The sequence below is a fragment of the Microplitis mediator genome, chromosome 1 (assembly GCF_029852145.1).
Source record: "Microplitis mediator isolate UGA2020A chromosome 1, iyMicMedi2.1, whole genome shotgun sequence".
In the NCBI taxonomy this organism is placed as follows: Eukaryota; Metazoa; Arthropoda; class Insecta; order Hymenoptera; family Braconidae; genus Microplitis; species Microplitis mediator.
This window is the reverse complement of record NC_079969.1, coordinates 2,448,015-2,466,030: the sequence shown is the minus strand read 5'-3', so window position 1 is coordinate 2,466,030 and position 18,016 is coordinate 2,448,015. Positions and strand designations below refer to the sequence as shown.

The 18,016-nt window shown below is 27.4% G+C and overlaps 2 protein-coding genes across 6 annotated transcripts; one reads left to right on the top strand and one right to left on the bottom strand.

Annotated features, from left to right (window-relative positions):
• The first annotated feature begins 1,493 nt into the window (after positions 1–1,493).
• Positions 1,494–14,098, top strand: LOC130667884 (mothers against decapentaplegic homolog 4). Of its 4 annotated transcripts, none has more exons than XM_057469809.1 (11): positions 1,494–2,027; positions 2,092–2,240; positions 3,445–3,724; positions 5,571–5,903; positions 6,004–6,216; positions 7,307–7,492; positions 7,555–7,734; positions 8,362–8,610; positions 8,670–8,951; positions 9,023–9,153; positions 10,252–14,098. In XM_057469809.1, exons 1-11 carry the CDS (start codon positions 1,958–1,960, stop codon positions 10,330–10,332), a joined length of 2,154 nt encoding a protein of 717 aa, XP_057325792.1. In that variant the 5' UTR covers positions 1,494–1,957; the 3' UTR covers positions 10,333–14,098. The 4 variants fall into 4 exon arrangements, with proteins under 4 accessions (XP_057325792.1, XP_057325808.1, XP_057325799.1 ...); XM_057469801.1 differs by having other exon boundaries at positions 1,496–2,027; positions 5,556–5,903; XM_057469825.1 differs by lacking the exon at positions 6,004–6,216 and having other exon boundaries at positions 5,556–5,903.
• A 1,295-nt stretch (positions 14,099–15,393) lies between these two features.
• LOC130667906 (probable 28S ribosomal protein S26, mitochondrial) lies at positions 15,394–17,251 on the bottom strand. 2 transcript variants are annotated; one of them, XM_057469845.1, is made up of 3 exons: positions 17,103–17,251; positions 16,720–17,007; positions 15,394–15,871 (listed from the first exon to the last, which is right to left on the bottom strand). In XM_057469845.1, exons 2-3 carry the CDS (start codon positions 16,956–16,958, stop codon positions 15,451–15,453), a joined length of 660 nt encoding a protein of 219 aa, XP_057325828.1. In that variant the 5' UTR covers positions 16,959–17,007; positions 17,103–17,251; the 3' UTR covers positions 15,394–15,450. The 2 variants fall into 2 exon arrangements, with proteins under 2 accessions (XP_057325828.1, XP_057325820.1); XM_057469837.1 differs by having other exon boundaries at positions 17,083–17,230.
• Positions 17,252–18,016: the final 765 nt, after the last annotated feature.

Genomic DNA, 18,016 nt, shown 5'->3' with positions numbered 1-18,016 from the left:
ATGTTACACTATTGATTATATCATTTTTTATAAATATATTTATATATAATATTATTTATAAAATATTTAAATTATATTCTCAGTATTAAATATGAGTAAATTTAATTATTCAAGAATTTCTTTACTTATTAATTGAGCATTTGTGGATTTCATTGAAGGTAATAAAAAAATATATAATTTGAATACGGCCCAGTATGATAAAATTTTTAAAAAATGAGCGATGAAAAAAAAACATGATCGATAATTCATTAATTTAAATTTATAAATCAAAGAATTCAATTAAAATTTATCTCCTTATTGATGATCTTATCTAAATAAATTATATCACCCCCAAAAATAGATTCTTTGTATAAAGTTGTGCCAAGTACACGTTCAATGCGCGTATTTTGACTTCAGACTGCATTAAAAGTAATATTTTCACAAAAAAGTCTGAAATCACAAGAACACCAAAAAACTTAGATTCTTAAAAATTAAAAAAAAATACTTGAACGTATTTGGTGTGCGTTGTTAAAGTCAATTTGAAATATTATTTAATTGGAGACATTATACAGAGAATCTGTTTTTGGGGCGATTATTAGAAACTGGAGAAAAATTAAAAATCCTACGTCAAAACAAAATGGCGGGAGAATATGATAAAAAAATATTTAAAATATTAAAAAAAAATAACACATGAGTGTTTGAACAAACCTTGGCGGGAATATACAGAAGAGTGTCCTAATATACTTGGAGATTTAAATTAAATTGCTCCAAATGTATTGCAACTAAAAAACGTCACTTAACTGCTATTTCCCACCAGACGATGCCAGATGATTTTGCTCAGGAACGAGGAAGTTGTCAGCATCAACCATCAGCAACACTTTACACTAGCACTGAACTCTTAACACTTAACTACACTAGAGACACTTTGCACAATTTAAATTTTACAAACACTCCACAATTTAATTAAACGATAACTATGAGCTATTTTATGGATAATTCCGCGAATTAACCGCCATACTGTTTAAATTCAAATGTAAAGAAAAATCTGGACTACTACTGGCGTCGATGATACTGACTGCCGCTATCGAACCGACAGTTGAAACAAAGGAATTAATTTTGCGATCCGACCGTCCTCTTTAGCAAAAATTCCAACGCCGAATACAGCAACGCGAAATTGGCGGGAAATTTCAAAATTCAAATTTAATTATTTAATTATGAATTAATTGTCTCATTAATTACATTAATTATTGTGCAATCCAGAGCATTTCCGCAACCTTAGAACATCAAATTTTTCCTGCATCTTCATTTCACTTTTTCAATTTTCAAATTTCCCGCGCGCGCCACCTGTCAAAAATATTCAAAACTAATTTTAAATACCGCTCACTTCATTCTCTTTTAACTTCAATACAGTGCTCACACACATTATAAATACATATGTACATATATATTTACACACATATATATACATATATATATAAAATAAAAATTAAACCTCAAACGGCTTGTGATTGCTTTGTTATTCCAAAAACTATCATAAACAAACGATAAATAAAATAAATATAACAAATATATATAAAATAATAACAACAATAAAACTTATAACCAATAAATGTGTGCCAAAATAAATATATATCTAACCAAAAAATATATAAACATAAAAAAAAAATTTCAATCATAACCATACAAAATTTTATATAAATTTTAAATAAATTTTTCACTGACATTCGTATCACCTCGTCAATAAATTAACCAGCAACTATATATATATATACATATATATATAAATATATATGAAGTTAATGTGACTTAAGTGTCATGCAATATTTATAATATAAAATATATATAATATTTATTATCAATGATTAATAATTAATAAATTTATTAGTTATTGTCATACTTTCAAATATATATAATAATATATATTTGTATATTTATATATTGATAATAAATATATAAAATAGCCACGGCTTTTACGGAGATGGTTGGACTTGCGGGCGGGGGAGGACATTTGTATCCCTCGCCCCCGATGCAAACTAATAATTCTGAGTGTAATTATTTTTTTATTTTGTAATTTTGTTGTTTTGGTTTTTATTAATTGGCTTTTTTTTTTAGTGAGAGAAATGACGGGGATCACGCCAACGGCACCAACGAGTGCTGATGCATGCCTGAGTATTGTACACTCGCTGATGTGTCATCGCCAGGGTGGCGAGAGCGAAGGATTTAGTAAACGTGCCATTGAATCGCTGGTTAAAAAACTTAAGGTATTTTTTTTTTTGCTGATGGGTAGAGTGGGGAAGAAAAAAGTGAATTTTTTTTATTGATATCTTGGTGACGTAATGATTTGTTGAATTTTTCATCGTTTTTTTAGATCGAAATCTGGTGATTTTGGGACTTTTTATTTTTGTGGGTTGACTTGTAAAAAAAAAAGGGGGAATAGCAGAAATGAGTTCCTGGGAAAATTTCCGGAAGTTTGAGTACCCACATCGATATGTTTAAAATAATTAATTGTTGACTGATTTGTTAATTAGTTTATTGGGTAATTAATGACTGGTTTGTAAGTTAAGGATGTGGGAACTCATTCTACTGGAAATTTCACTAGGAATTAAAATTTTGTACTCAGATCAGTAAATTTAAAAAAAAAGGAATCACTAGTATAAATTTTGAAATTTTTTTCAATGGAAAAAAATTAAATGATGGAAATTTGAATTGACAGTTTTAAAAAATTCTGGCGCCTAAACTATTGGATTTAGAGATAAAGTGATAAGGACCTTTTTTGTAGGAAATTGAATTTCCTACAAAATTGGTTTCATATATTTTTGTCATATTTTTGATAGTTTACCTAGAATTTTGAATTTAAAATTTATGAAAAAAAAAATGTCATAATTGTTGATTCAAATTAGTATCATTGAATTGAAAATTTTATTGTGACTAAACTATCGAGTCTAGAGAAAAATTGATAAGGACATTTTCTGTAGAGAATTTAATTTCCTACAAAATTGGTCTCATATATTTTTGTCATGTCTTTGATAGTTTACCTAGAATTTTGAATTTAAAATTTATGAAACAATAAATGTCATAATTGTTGATTCAAATTATTATCATTTAGATAAATAATTTATTGTGACTGAACTATCGAGTCTAGAGAAAAATTGACAAGGACCGTTTTTGTAGGAAATTAAATTTCTAACAAAATTGGTCTCATACATTTTTGTCATATCTTTGATAGTTTCCCTAGAATTTCGAATTTCGAATTTTTGAATTGAAAATCATTATGTTGTAGATGAAAATTATTATCGTTTAATTAAAAAATTTATTGTGACTAAACTATCGAGTCTAGAGAAAAATTGATGAGGCCATTTTTTGTAGAGAATTTAATTTCCTACAAAATTGGTCTTATACATTTTCGTCATATCTTTGATAGTTCGTCTGTAATTTATATTTAAATAAAACTTATATTCGTTTCAGGAAAAAAGAGACGAATTGGACAGTCTGATAACGGCGATAACAACAAACGGCGCCCACCCAAGTAAATGCGTAACAATCCAAAGGACACTTGACGGACGACTACAAGTTGCTGGTCGCAAAGGTTTCCCTCACGTTATTTACGCTCGTATATGGCGATGGCCTGATTTGCATAAAAATGAACTGAAACACGTGAAATACTGTCAGTTTGCATTCGACTTGAAATGTGACTCCGTCTGTGTTAATCCTTATCATTACGAACGTGTCGTCTCACCAGGAATAGGTATAATGTTATTTTATTTCATATATTTTTTTAACTCAAGCTTCTGCTTCTTTTTATATTTATTTCAGCCTTATTGTTATATTTTTTTTTTATTTATGTGATTAATATTTTAATTAATTAAATGTGTAATTTTTAAAAGGATCTCGGCCAGTATTTTTTAAAATATTTTTTCATTTATAAATCGAGGTACAGGTGCCATAAGGGCGTAGTTTAGTATAACGGACTTTAAAAAATTACAAGGGCGTAGTAAAAATTTTTTTTACTAATTGATGTTCTTTCAGTTTGGAAATGAAAAAATATAAAAGGGACATTCTAAAATTTTTTAATTTGGCCCTTATGGTTTCAGGAATAAGGGCCAGAAATCATAAGGGCGTAAAAAATTAAGAATTTATATTTTATAATTTTTAAACTTATCAATAAAAAATACTTCGATTATTTTAAAAGAAATTTCGAGCCCTTATGGTCTCAGAAATAAGGGCCAGGAATTATAAGGGCGCGAATAATTCGGAATTAGAGTTTTGTAATTTTTATACTTATCAATAAAAATTCGTCGATTACACAAAAAAATAATTGAAGCCCTTAAGGTTTTAGGATAAGGGCCAGGAGTCATAAGGGCGTGAATAATTCGTAATTAGAAGTTTGTAATTTTTATACATCAATAAAAAATACGTCAATTACACAAAGAAAAATTTCAAGCCCTTATGGTTTCAGAATAAGGGCCAGGAATCTTAAGGGCGCAAATAATTCGTAATTAGAATTTTATAATTTTTAAACTTATCAATAAAAAATACTTCGGTTATACAAAAAGAATTTCAAGCCCTTATGGTTTTAGGATAAGGACCAGGAATCATAAGGGCGTAAAAAAATTCAGAATTTATATTTTATAATTTTTAAACTTATCAATAAAAAATACGTCGATTATTTTAAAAGAAATTTCGAGCCCTTATGGTCTCAGAAATAAGGGCCAGGAATTATAAGGGCGCGAATAATTCGGAATTAGAGTTTTGTAATTTTTATACTTATCAATAAAAATTCGTCGATTACACAAAAAAATAATTGAAGCCCTTAAGGTTTTAGGATAAGGGCCAGGAGTCATAAGGGCGTGAATAATTCGTAATTAGAAGTTTGTAATTTTTATACATCAATAAAAAATACGTCAATTACACAAAGAAAAATTTCAAGCCCTTATGGTTTCAGAATAAGGGCCAGGAATCTTAAGGGCGCAAATAATTCGTAATTAGAATTTTATAATTTTTAAACTTATCAATAAAAAATACTTCGGTTATACAAAAAGAATTTCAAGCCCTTATGGTTTTAGGATAAGGACCAGGAATCATAAGGGCGTAAAAAAATTCAGAATTTATATTTTATAATTTTTAAACTCATTAAAAAAAAATACATCGATGACAAAAAAAATGCCGCCCTTAAGGTTCCAGGGATAAGGTCCGAAACCCTAAGGGCCTAAAATTTTTTTTTTTCAATCTTTTAATTAAAAACTCCAATTATCCAAAAAAAATTTTCACGCCCTTATACTCAGGTTTCAAAAGGGCGCCTAATTATCTCGCCCTTATTTCACCCGTACCTCAAACCGAATTCCCAGAATTACACATTTAATTACTTTTTATTCTTCTGCAAACCAAAAATATTTAACCTTCTGCAAATTTAGCCCTTACGTCAATCAAAAAATTCACATCCTCAATTTTCCAATCAATTATTTACACTCTCGCTGTCAGTAACTTCGTCTGCAGTCGGTTAAATAAAAAAAAAATGTGCTGCTTTATTTATATTTATTTGCATTGATGTCATCGAATGGGTTCTTTTCGGCACACAGACCCGTTCTTTACAGATTTATCCGGACTGACATTACAATCTGGGGTCGGAGTCGGACCCGGTGGACGTCTGGTAAAAGATGAGTACAGCGTCGGGGGAGGTAACGTTACAGGAGTCTCTGGTGTTCCCGGAGTTCCTGGAGTTCCTGGTGTCGTTCCAGGTCAGGCGGGGTCAGTAACTGGTCCCGCAGGGCCATCAGCATCCGGGCCATCGAATGTCGGTGGCTCGACTGGGATGGACGTCGACGGGGAAATGAGTCAGACAATCCAACATCATCCCCAGTCATCACAATCAGCCAACAGTAATTCGCAGTCCTCACAATTTATTACTGGTCTTCCTCCGAATCCAAGTAATTTATTTATTGATTTTTTTTTTTTTTTTAATTTTTTTTTGTTTTTGTTTTTATTTTTATTTTATTTTTTTTTGTTTCGTTTATTATTATTTTGTAGCCGGTGAAAATATTTATCCTAGAGGGGGTACTGTAGTAGGTAACGTTACCGGAAGTGCTGGTACTGCTGGTGTTAATAATCAACAGCAACAACAACAGCAGCAGCAACAACTTAATCACGGTACCAATAAATTAGATGACAATAATTGCCCTCCGACGAGACAAACCTGGATACCGACTACGCATCATATCAACCCGCGTAATTTACATCATCGTATGTAATTTTTTTTTTTTTTTAGACAAAAAAAATATTATCGAAATTTTGGAAGTTAATTATCGAAGACAGTAATTAATTTTTTTTTTATTTTTTTTTTTTGTTTTTTTTTTTTTAATTTGTTTTTGTTATTTTAATTTTAAATTTGAAATATCTTGGTAAGTATTGAGTTTTTTAAAAAAGTGTAAGAGAGATTTTTTGTAGAGAATTTTAAGGGCTACAAAAAAGGTCTGATTCATTTTTTTTGATAACTCAATATTTAGGGAGATACTGCGGGTTACAGGTGATATGAGGGCGTAAGGTCAATAGTAGACCTTACGGTACCGAAAACTGTAAGGGCGGAATTTTTTTTTTTAAGGTAATTTTAATTTTAAGGTTTAGAATTGAAAAAGAAATTTGAAATTTTTTTGACCTTAAGGTCCCGGGGGTAAGGGCCGAAAATCATAAGGTCGTAAATTTTTTTTTCTACTAATAAATTTTTTATTTAAAACTTGGAATAAAAAAAAAATTCTAGCCCTTAAGTTTCAGGATAAGGGCCGGAGACCATAAGGGCGTAAAAAAATAAAAAATGATCATTTAAAAATTTTCAAACTTTTAAATAAAAAATGAATCGACTACCAAAAAAAATTGCAAGCCCTTAAGGTCTCTGGCCCTTATCCTTGAAAGGGCGGAGACCATAAGGGCGTAAAAAATAGTCATTTTTAATTTTTAAACTTTTGAATGAAAAATGCATTGACTACAAAAAATAAATTTCACGTCCTTATGGTTCGAAGGATAAGGGCCGGAGACCATGAGAACGCAAAAAAATTGAAATGATCATTTTTTAATTTTTAAATAAAAAATGAATCGACTACAGAAAAAAAATTGCAAGCCCTTAAGGTCTCTTGCCCTTATCCTTAAAAGGGCCGGGGGTCATAAGGGCGTAAAATTTTTTTTTCTTTGTATTTTTAAGAAAAAAAAATCAAGACGTAGTAAAAAAAAATGTATGTGTCCGCCCTTATATCTTTTACTGAAACTCGCCCTCATAACATCTGTAACGCGACATCTAATTAAAAAAATAATATTTATATTAATTAATTAAAATAATCAGCTGTAGTACATCAAATGGGTCATTCAGTGGCACAACAGCAATCATTGAACGCTGGCACAGCGACTGGTGCACCGATACTAAGTCCAACGCAAGCTCAATCATCAGATCAATTCTACAATACAAACACACCGCCTCAGGATTTGAATTCAGCACCACCGACAGTCGACGCTCTTACAGCCTCCCTAGGTAGTTTATTTTCTATTTTTTCTTAGCAATCGAACCAATAAATATTTAATAATAAATAATAGGTGGAACACAAAGTTCTCCAGTATCTCCAGCTCATTTACATCATCAGAATGGTTTTGCAGTAGCAACAGGAGCTAATCCTTACAATACTGGTGGTCCACAGTGGACTGGTGCTAATACTTTGACTTATACCCAGAGTATGCAGCCACCGGATCACCGACATCTGCATCCAACTTCTTACTGTAAATTTTATTTAAATATTTAAATCCTCTTTTAAAAAATGACGAGTTTCTGGAGAAAAAATAGCTTTCATTAAAAATAAATTGCACGGCTAAATTCCTCGCAAAATTTCCTGAAGTTTGAGTACCCACATCATCATATTTAAAAATACTCAATTAATAACCTTCCATTAATTAATTAATTGACTAATTACTGACCGTTTTATAATATACCCATGTGGGTACTCATTCTACTCGGAATTTCCCCAGCTTTACAAATATCATGCACTTAACTCTCTTAATTAATTTTCAAAAAAAATCACTAGCATAATTTCCAAAAAATAAATTTTTTTTTGGAAAATTAATAAAAATAAAAAATGAACAGCACAGATAAACTCCTCGCAAAATTTCCCAAAGTTTGAGTACCCACATCATCACATTTAAAAATCCTTAATTAATAGTCCTCCATTAATTAATTAATTAACTAATTAATGACCATTTTATAACATATCCATGTGGGTACTCATTCTACTCGTCATTCCACCAGCTTTTCAACTGTCACAGTCCCTCGCCCAAAAAACAATCACCCAAAAAAAAAATTTCAAAATTTCCAGTAAAGGATCAAAAATAAAATAATTTATTTATTTTTAGGGCACGGTAATGAAGTAGGCGGTAATATGAGTGGTTTGTTATCAACCCAACCAGCGCCCGAGTACTGGTGCTCAGTAGGTTACTTTGAATTAGATACCCAAGTCGGAGAAACATTCAAAGTAAGTAGCGGGTGTCCAACCGTGACCGTTGATGGTTACGTTGATCCAAGTGGCGGTAACCGATTTTGTCTCGGTGCCCTGAGTAATGTACATCGTACTGAACAAAGTGAACGTGCACGACTTCATATAGGTAAAAATAAATAATAAATGAACTTAAATAAATTAATAAAAAAAAATATAATTTATTAGGTAAAGGAGTGGTCCTGGATTTACGTGGTGAAGGTGACGTCTGGTTGAGATGTCAAAGCGAGCATAGCGTATTTGTACAATCATATTATTTAGACAGAGAAGCTGGACGTGCACCTGGTGACGCCGTTCATAAAATTTATCCACAGGCATATATTAAAGTATTTGATTTAAGACAGTGCCATAAACAAATGAGAGGTCAGGCTGCTACTGCACAAGCTGCTGCTGCTGCTCAAGCTGCTGCTGTTGCTGGACATTTGACGCATGGCCAGCCAATTACTAAAAGTGAGTTTCAGTTTTATTTATTATGATCAATTAAATTGTATTTATTTATTTATTTATTTATTTACGTTTAGATTTGAGTGCTGCTGCTGGTATCGGTGTTGATGACTTGAGAAGACTTTGTATACTACGATTGAGTTTCGTTAAAGGATGGGGTCCTGATTATCCAAGACAGAGTATCAAAGAAACTCCTTGTTGGATTGAGGTAATTATTTATTTGTTTATTGATGGGGAAGGAGTCAAGTAAATTTTTTATTTGAGCTTGGAATTTTTATGGGTAGAATTTTTTATTACCGTTAGCATGTGTACCCACAAGCTAATGGAGTAAAAACACAAAATTTTCACAATTTTAAATTTTTATATTTTGGAAAAAATTTTTTTTTCCACACATGAATGGTTGTAAATTTTTGAGGGCTCGATTTCCTCTAAAAAGAGTACCCACAAGCCTATACTTTGAATAAAAATATAAAATTGAAAATTTTGCGAAATCTCATATTTTGAAACAATGTCTATTTTGCACAAACAAATGATCCAAAAATATTAAGGGCTCAATTCCCTCTGAAACGAGTACCCACAAGCCTATACTTAAAACTAAAATAAAAAAATTGACAGATTTTTGAAAATTCATGTTCAGAAATTTTTTTTTTTTGTGCGAAAAAATGGTTAGAAATTATTCTGGACACAATTTCCTCTGGAACGAGTACCCACAAGCTTATATTTTGAACAAAAATGAAAAATTGACTGATTTTCGAAAATTCATATTCAGAAAATTTTTTTTTTGCGCAAATAAATGGTAGTTAAATTCTAAGAACACGATTTCCTCTAAAAAGAGTACCCACAAGCCTATACTTTGAATAAAAATATAAAATTGAAAATTTTGTGTAATCTCATATTTTGAAACAATGTCTATTTTGCACAAACAAATGATCCAAAATTATTCAGGGCATAATTTCCTCTAAAACGAGTACCCACAAGCCCATACTTTGAACAAAAATAAAGAATTGAAAATTTTGTAAAATCTCATATTGTGAAAATTTTTTATTTTTACAAATAAATGGTTATAAATTATTCGGGGCGAAATTTCCTCTGGAACGAGCACCCACAAGCCTATACTTTGAACAAAAATAAAGAATTGAAAATTTTGTAAAATCTCATATTGTGAAAATTTTTTATTTTTACAAATAAATGGTTATAAATTATTCAGGGCAAAATTTCCTCTGGAACGAGTACCCACAAGCCTATAATTAGAATAAAAATAAACTAATTTTTTTAATTAATATTTTTTTTTTTTTTTTTTTTTCAGGTACATTTACACCGAGCACTACAATTACTCGACGAAGTACTTCATACAATGCCAATTGACGGACCAAGAGGTATCGAATAATGAAATTTTACTATTATGTATATTTTAATTAATTTAAGATTTTTTTCCCATAATTAATTTGTTGATTAAATCATCTAAAGAAAAAAAAAAACACAAAAAAAAAAAATAAGAACAAAGTAATGGTTACGAATAAATATTTTGATTACATCAAAATAATTAATGGACTTCTCATTACTTTATATTATTAAATATGGAAGAAATTATTAATTAATTAACTAATTAATTGATTAATAATTAATGATTAATATAAAAAAAAATATATGGCGCCATGGCCTTGCTCTCAGACTCAACGTACAAAAAATTTATCAGGTTAAAAAAAAAAATAATAATAATTAATAATTAAATAAATAATTAATTAAAAAATTTAATTAGATTGAGTAAAATAAAAATAAATAAATTGCGTGTCAGTGTCGTATTTTTGTCAACTGCTAAAAAATTATTTTTTAGAGTGAAAATGTCTAAAAAAAAAAATAATAATAATAATTAATTAACTAATTAATTAATTAAACGAGTGAATAAATGAGAGATATTTTATAAGGCGGCCAAATGCAATCTGATTAATTAATTTTAAAATTTTTTTAATATCAATAATTAATTGATTTTTATTAGACTAGGCCTGGGGCATAAGAAAAATAAAAGCAATTTTCGAATTTTGTTTTTTTCGCTCAGTTTAAAAATTTTTTTTATTATTAATTAATTAATTAATTAATAGTGTAAATAATGGGTCAGATTAAGTCCCAAAGATTTTTTTATACGAAGGGCAATTTTTTATGTTTTTGCCTTTGTTTTTTAGTTGCTTGTTATAGATGAGATTGTTGATGAAATTTATAAAATCTCAGGTGACAATTTTTGAAATTTTAACTTTGGGTATTTATATTTTTGAATTATTTATTCGAGTTTACTATAGGCTTGTGGGTACTCGTTTCAGAGGAAATTTACTTCCTGACAACATTCGATCACTAATTAATTCAAAATGAAATTTTTTGAAAATCTGAGATTTACAAAAATTTCAATATTTTTTATTTCTGATCCAAATACCAGCTTGTGGGTACTCGTTTCAGAGGAAATTTAGTCCCTGACAACTTCCGACCATCGATTTATCAAAAATAAAATTTTTTCATAATCTCAGATTTTCAAGAACTTAAAAAATTTTAATTTCTGATTCAAATACCAGCTTGTGGGTACTCGTTTCAAAGGAAATCATCTCCTTGTCGACATCCCACCATTAATCCATCAAAAAAAAAATTTTTTAGAGCTTAAGATTTTCGAAAATTATAAAAATTTTAAATTCTGTTCCAAATACCAGCTTGTGGGTACTCGTTTCAGAGGAAATTGACTCCCTAACAACATTCTACCGTCAATTCATTAAAAATAAAATTTTTTCAAAATCTAAGATTTTCAAAAACTTACAAAATTTTAATGTCTGATCCAAATACCAGCTTGTGGGTACTCGTCTTAGAGGAAATTAAGTCCCCGATGACACCCGACCATTCATTAATTCAAAATGAATTTTTTTGAAAATCTAAAACTTAAAAAAATTTCAAAATTTTTAATTTCTGATCCAAATACCAGCTTGTGGGTACTCATTCTAACGAAAATAAAATTGTCTGTCTTCTCAAACCACAAAAACCGAAAAAATCCGAATTCCAAAAATAAGAAAATTAAAAAAAAAACCCAAAGTTAAAGAAAAGAAAATTGTCACCAAGACCCTAACTCAGTGTACTCGTACTCAGTTTTATTGTTAACGACTATCGTAATTATGTTCATTTTAAATTTAATTAATCGAACAATTAATGTTTTAAAATTACCACTTAGAAAAATAAATGAGTCTGATTCACTCATTTTTTTATTTCATTTTTATTTTAATTAATAACTAAAAGTTATAAAATAAATGAATAAAAAAAAATTCTCATTGATTGTTACTATGAGCTTAATAAAAAATAATTATTATTAATTAATTAGTAATAATATTATTTTGTTATCCAAGCGAATTGTGTACAAATAAACTTAAATTTTTAAGAATTTATACAATCGCTGAGTAATAATTATTAAATAATAGTAATAATAATAATTGTTATTATTATTATTATTATTTGAAAATACTTAATTAATAAGTAATTAATAGAAAAGATAATATTTAGACATAAATAAAATATAATAAAATTTAAGTACTAAAGAAATGGGTGAACAAAATAAAATATGTGCCATTTCTCAATTGATTAATACGTAAATTAATTGATTAATTGATTTAAAATAATAAGCTAACTCTAATTAATATAAAAAAAACCGACAATTTTAATTAATGAATTTTTAAAAAAAATTATTAGTTTTTTATTTTTTTTTTACTGCGATGGGATTCGAACTCGCGCTCTTGTAATTGGGAAGAAAATTAATGACAGTAGAATTTACTCATTAGAGTATTAAGATTTTTAGGGGGTAATTAATAATCAGAAGGGATTTTTTTTTGCAACAAAAAATTGTAATGGAAAATTAAAGAGAAATTTTTTGAAATCAGAATATAGGGATGTGGGTACTCAAACTAGAGGAAATTTGATGTTTAATATGGGAGAGATGTTCATTTTTATAAAAATTAATTTTTTGAGAAATTCAAATTTTAAAATTTCACTTGGAATTTTATTTTTATTTTACAATAGTGATGTAGGTACTCAAACTAGAGGAAATTTGACGCTTAGTATGGGAGAGGTATTCATTTTAAAAAATGTCGATTTTTGAAAAATTTTAATTTTGAAATTTTATTAGGGATTTTCTTTTTATTTTGCAATAGTGATGTGGGTACTCAACCTAGAGAAAATTTGCCATTTGATAATAAAAAATCCCTCAAACCATTTCTAAAAATTCCAGTCATGAATTATGTCCCAAAAATAACAATCGTTACATATAAAAATTCCCACATAAATTTTTGTCATTGAAATTCAAATTCCTCCTAAACTATCAAAGATACGGCAAAAATAATTTCATACAAATTTAAAGAGAATTTAATTCCCGACAAATTATGTCTCTTTACATTTTCACGTAAACTTGATAGTTAACCCAGAATCGTCATTTTAAATGAATAGAACTTCAGTTAAACTCAAACATGACATCCGCGGTTCGAATCCCGTTCGCAGTAAAAACAAAAAAAAATAAAGATACTTTTTTTTTCTTTTTTTTTGATTGCTTGATATAATAAATAAACTAGAAATTAATAATAATTATAAACATAATTATAAAAATAATAATAATAATAAAAATCTTTTTTACAAAACTTATATTTTTAACATGTGAATTTAAGCAGTTTTATACATAGTATCAAGTCATATATTAAATAATTAATATTATAATAATAATACTAATAATTAAATTAATCAGTAAGTTAACAATTAATTAATTAATTAAATAAAATATGTATAATTATCGTACGCACGTAAACTATTATTTAGTTAATAATTGTTTAATTAGTGTGATTTCATTTAATCCAATTAATTAATTAATTATAATAATAATTATTAAATTCTTGTTAATGTTGTGGCTATTTCCGTTCTATTCAAATAAACACTTTAGATTATCAGTTTTAAAAAAATCATAAATTTATAATTGTTTGGTTTACAAAAAAAAAAAAAAAAAAAAAAATATTTGTTAGATTTTCTAAGTTTTTGGATTGTTAATGTCGACTAAATTGATGAAACAACTCACACATACACGTTGATATTATTTATTGATTTAAATAATTACAGTGCAATAGACTTCACTTTTTTTTGTATTAAAATTGAATTTTTTTTGTCAACTATTTTTTCGAAAAAAATGAATAACATTTTTGAAAAGCCAACAAAATTCCGCGTGAAACGAGTACCCACATCGCGACATTTCGAGAGCATGATAATTAATCCAAAATGGCGGCGGCTATTAATCATTAATTAATTAGTCACGAAATATATTGTTGTGGGTACTCATTTTACGTGGAATTCCACCAGCTTTTCGAAAATGTCATCCATTTTTTTCAAAAAAATATTTGACAAAAAAAAATGAATTTTAATTGAAAAAAAAAATAATTTTTTTTGGTTAGTGAACATTATAACGCCTTCATAATATTTGTCATCGATCACGAAATAAAATAACACTCGAGATACAAAGACTTGATAAAACAAACGACTAATAAATATAATCTCAACAATTAATTTAACAATAAGCTTACGAACAATCGAATAATTATAATAATTATAGAAATAATAATAGTAGCGAGTGTGTGTGAGAATAAAATAATAAAACAAATATATGTAAATGCCAAAGATGTTCCGTTAACAAAAAAAATACTAAACAAAACCAATCAGCATCTAAATGAATAAAATAAAATAATAAACGAACGATTGTATAACAATTGTAATAAGCTTTTGTAAAATTAAGGGACAAAACTCAATTGTTTAAACGAGTAATACATTTTAAATAAAATTTTTTTAATAGTTTAGTTTATATTTATAATAGTTATATATTATTGGATACATTACCATTTACAAATAAAAATATACTTATCAAAAAAAAAAAAAAAATAGAATATTGAGTTTATTTATTTTGACCTTATCAATAAAATTTTTTTCTTGACAAAACGACTCATATTTTCTCAGAGTAGACAAAATTTCCGTTGAAACGAGTACCCACAACAATATATTTAAATGAAGTCATTTCTATGTTCACTAGCCGCGGCCGTCTGCGAATTAACCGCGAGTTGAAGGTTGACCATAACTTCATTTAAATATATTGATGTGGGTACTCAAACTAGAGGAAATTGTGTCACTAATTCAACTGTAGTAACTTTTTTTTACTAGCATCAGAAAAAAAAAAATTAGTGGAAGGAATTTCTCAACTACCCAAATAGAAGGCAAGGCCTTGTAGGAAATTAAATTCTCTTTCAAATGAGTACCAACAAGCTGCACTTATTTTTCATACATTTTTAAATATATATACATATATATGTATGTATATTAATAATAAATAGACCTTGTTGGTACTCATTTGAAAGAGAATTTAATTTTTTATCACATGAATATAAAAGTTATTTACTACAAATTAATGTTTGACATATATTTATTAATAATTAATATATAAGTTTACATAAAAAAATGATCACTGCTGGAGTTGTTGTTTGAGTTGATGATCCAAAATTGTTTTCTCATCGTACTTATTACCGTACGGATCAATAGCGTAATTATAGTCAACTTTGTTAGCTATCGCTTCCTCAATGACTTGATCGATAGTTTCCCGAGTAATGAAAGTCTTAGCCTCGACTTTGAGTTGTTTAACTCGCGCCTCGACTTGTTCCATTATTTTTTCATCTCGCACCTTTTTATCCTCAACTTTCTTTAAAACTTCAATCCGGCGCTCAGCTTCTTCTCTACGAACTCTCTCAGCCCGTACTTGCGCTCGATCTTGGTTCCACAAATCATTTATTCTTTGACACTCATTGAAATCATTTTCTTCGGCTTTTCTCAATAACTCTTCATCGAATTGTTCTTTATTTTCTTCAACAATTTTCATGAAATAAGCTCTGTAATTAATTAGATATATTAATTATAATGAATACTTCCGGCAAAAGTTTTTCAAATTTAAATATAGTGATGTGGGTACTCAAACTAGAGGAAATATGACGCTGAATACAGAATAGATATCAATTTTTATAAAAATTAATTTTTTAAAATTGTAAATTTTGAAATTTTACTTGGAATTTTTCCACATTCAAATATAGTGATGTGGGTACTCAAACTAGAGGAAATCGGGCGCTAAATGTGGAACAGATACAAATTTTTATAAAAATTAATTTTTAACAACTTAAATTTTTAAATGTTACTTGGATTTTTTTCAGATTTAAATATAGTGATGTGGGTACTCAAACTAGAGAAAATTTGACGCTGAATACAGAACAGATATCAATTTTCATAAAATTCAATTTTTAAAAAGTTTAAATTTTGAAATTTTACTGGGAATTTCTTCAATTTTGAATACAGTGATGTGGGTACTTAAACTAGAGAAAATTGGGCGCTGAATGTGGAACAGATACAAATTTTTATAAAAATTAATTTTTAAAAAGTTAAATTTTGAAATTTTACTTGGAATTTTTTCAATTTTGAATACAGTGATGTGGGTACTCAAACTAGAGGAAATTGGACGCTGAATACAGAACAGATATCAATTTTTATAAAAATTAATTTTTGAAAAGTTTAAATTTTAAAATTTTACTTGGAATTTCTTCAATTTTGAATACAGTGATGTGGGTACTTAAACAAAAGGGAATTTACCGTTTGATAAAAATGAATTATTAAAATAATCTCAAAAAATTCTGTTAAAGAATAAAATCCTTAAAAATGTAAGAAATATAAAACATTAAAACAAACAAACCTCAATGAGTTTCTGTAAGTATTATAGTTATTATTAAGTCTTCGATTTTCAGCGGCCTCGTCTTGGGGTATAATTACTCTTTGTCGTATTCTAAATAATTTTGATTTAGCCGGTGGTAACCACATAGGTTTTCTTTTCCACCATCTTATTATTTGTGTGTTAACTGCATTTGTTCCAACCCACTCTGTCATTATTAAATTATTCATCAATTTATTTATTGTTCCACTTGTTCTCAACATTTTTGTTATTACTATAATTATTTATCCAACGATTAATTTTTTTTTTTATCTGAAAACAGAAAATGACAGAAGCTCGAAAAATTTTTAATGTCAAATTAAAAAAAAAAACTTTTATTTTACTTACGAATAATTACAATCACTCACTTGTTTTATTAATTAACTCATTAGTTTTTTTTTTTTCTTTTCACTTCTTGCCTATTTCTTTTATTGTTTTTCAATTATTGAGGTTATGCTGCAATTTCTGCGCACCACCAGAGTCATTACAAGTAATTTTTTTTTTTTTTCTTATTGATTCATTATTGAATAATTTTTATTAAAATTAGTAATTATTAATTTATTTAATTATTAATTCATTTAAAAATTAATTTATTTGATTTTTTTTTAGGCGCGAAATTTAAAAAATTATAAAACTCATATTTATATGAATATATATATGAACATATATTTATATACATTTGAAAATATATATGTACTAATTAATTTAATTGTTTAATTTAATTTTAAAATATGGCGCGAAATTTTAATTTTTTAAATTGAAGTTTTAATTTTTTTATTAAAAACGTTATTTTCATATATTTAATTACTAAAATATATATGAAATATGAATATATACATATATACATTTGAAAATATATATGAACTAATTAATTTAATTGAGGTCTATTAATTTAATTGTTTAATTTAATTTTTGAAAACGGCACGAAATTTGAATTTTTTAAATTAAAGTTTTAATTCTTTTATTAAGAAAATTATTTTCATATATTTAATTACTAAAAATTATATATAATTATTCAAGTAATTATCAAAAATTCTAATTATTGTTATCGTAATTAATTTTTAATTCAAATTTTTATTTTCCCGCGCAAAATTAAATAAATAAATAATTAAAAAAACTGCTTATTAAATATATTAATTAATGTTATAAACAATTACAAGTAATTAGAGACAACAAATATGTATATATACATTTAGATATATATATATATATATATAAATATATGTACATATATAATTAAAGAAATTTAAATAATTTTCAAACTCCCGCTTCGCTGTGAGTT

What these genes read in the sequence shown, in the direction of transcription:
- LOC130667884 (XM_057469801.1), top strand. Translation starts at nt 1,958, where the DNA reads ATGGTTGGACTTGCGGGCGGGGGAGGACATTTGTATCCCTCGCCCCCG. An exon ending in CCCGCGTAATTTACATCATC is followed by an intron (nt 6,217 to 7,306) that starts GTATGTAATTTT and finishes TAAAATAATCAG; the next exon opens with CTGTAGTACATCAAATGGGT. An exon ending in ACGTGCACGACTTCATATAG is followed by an intron (nt 8,611 to 8,669) that starts GTAAAAATAAAT and finishes ATAATTTATTAG; the next exon opens with GTAAAGGAGTGGTCCTGGAT.
- LOC130667906 (XM_057469845.1), bottom strand. Translation starts at nt 16,958, where the DNA reads ATGTTGAGAACAAGTGGAACAATAAATAAATTGATGAATAATTTAATA. An exon ending in ACTTACAGAAACTCATTGAG is followed by an intron (nt 15,872 to 16,719) that starts GTTTGTTTGTTT and finishes AATTAATTACAG; the next exon opens with AGCTTATTTCATGAAAATTG.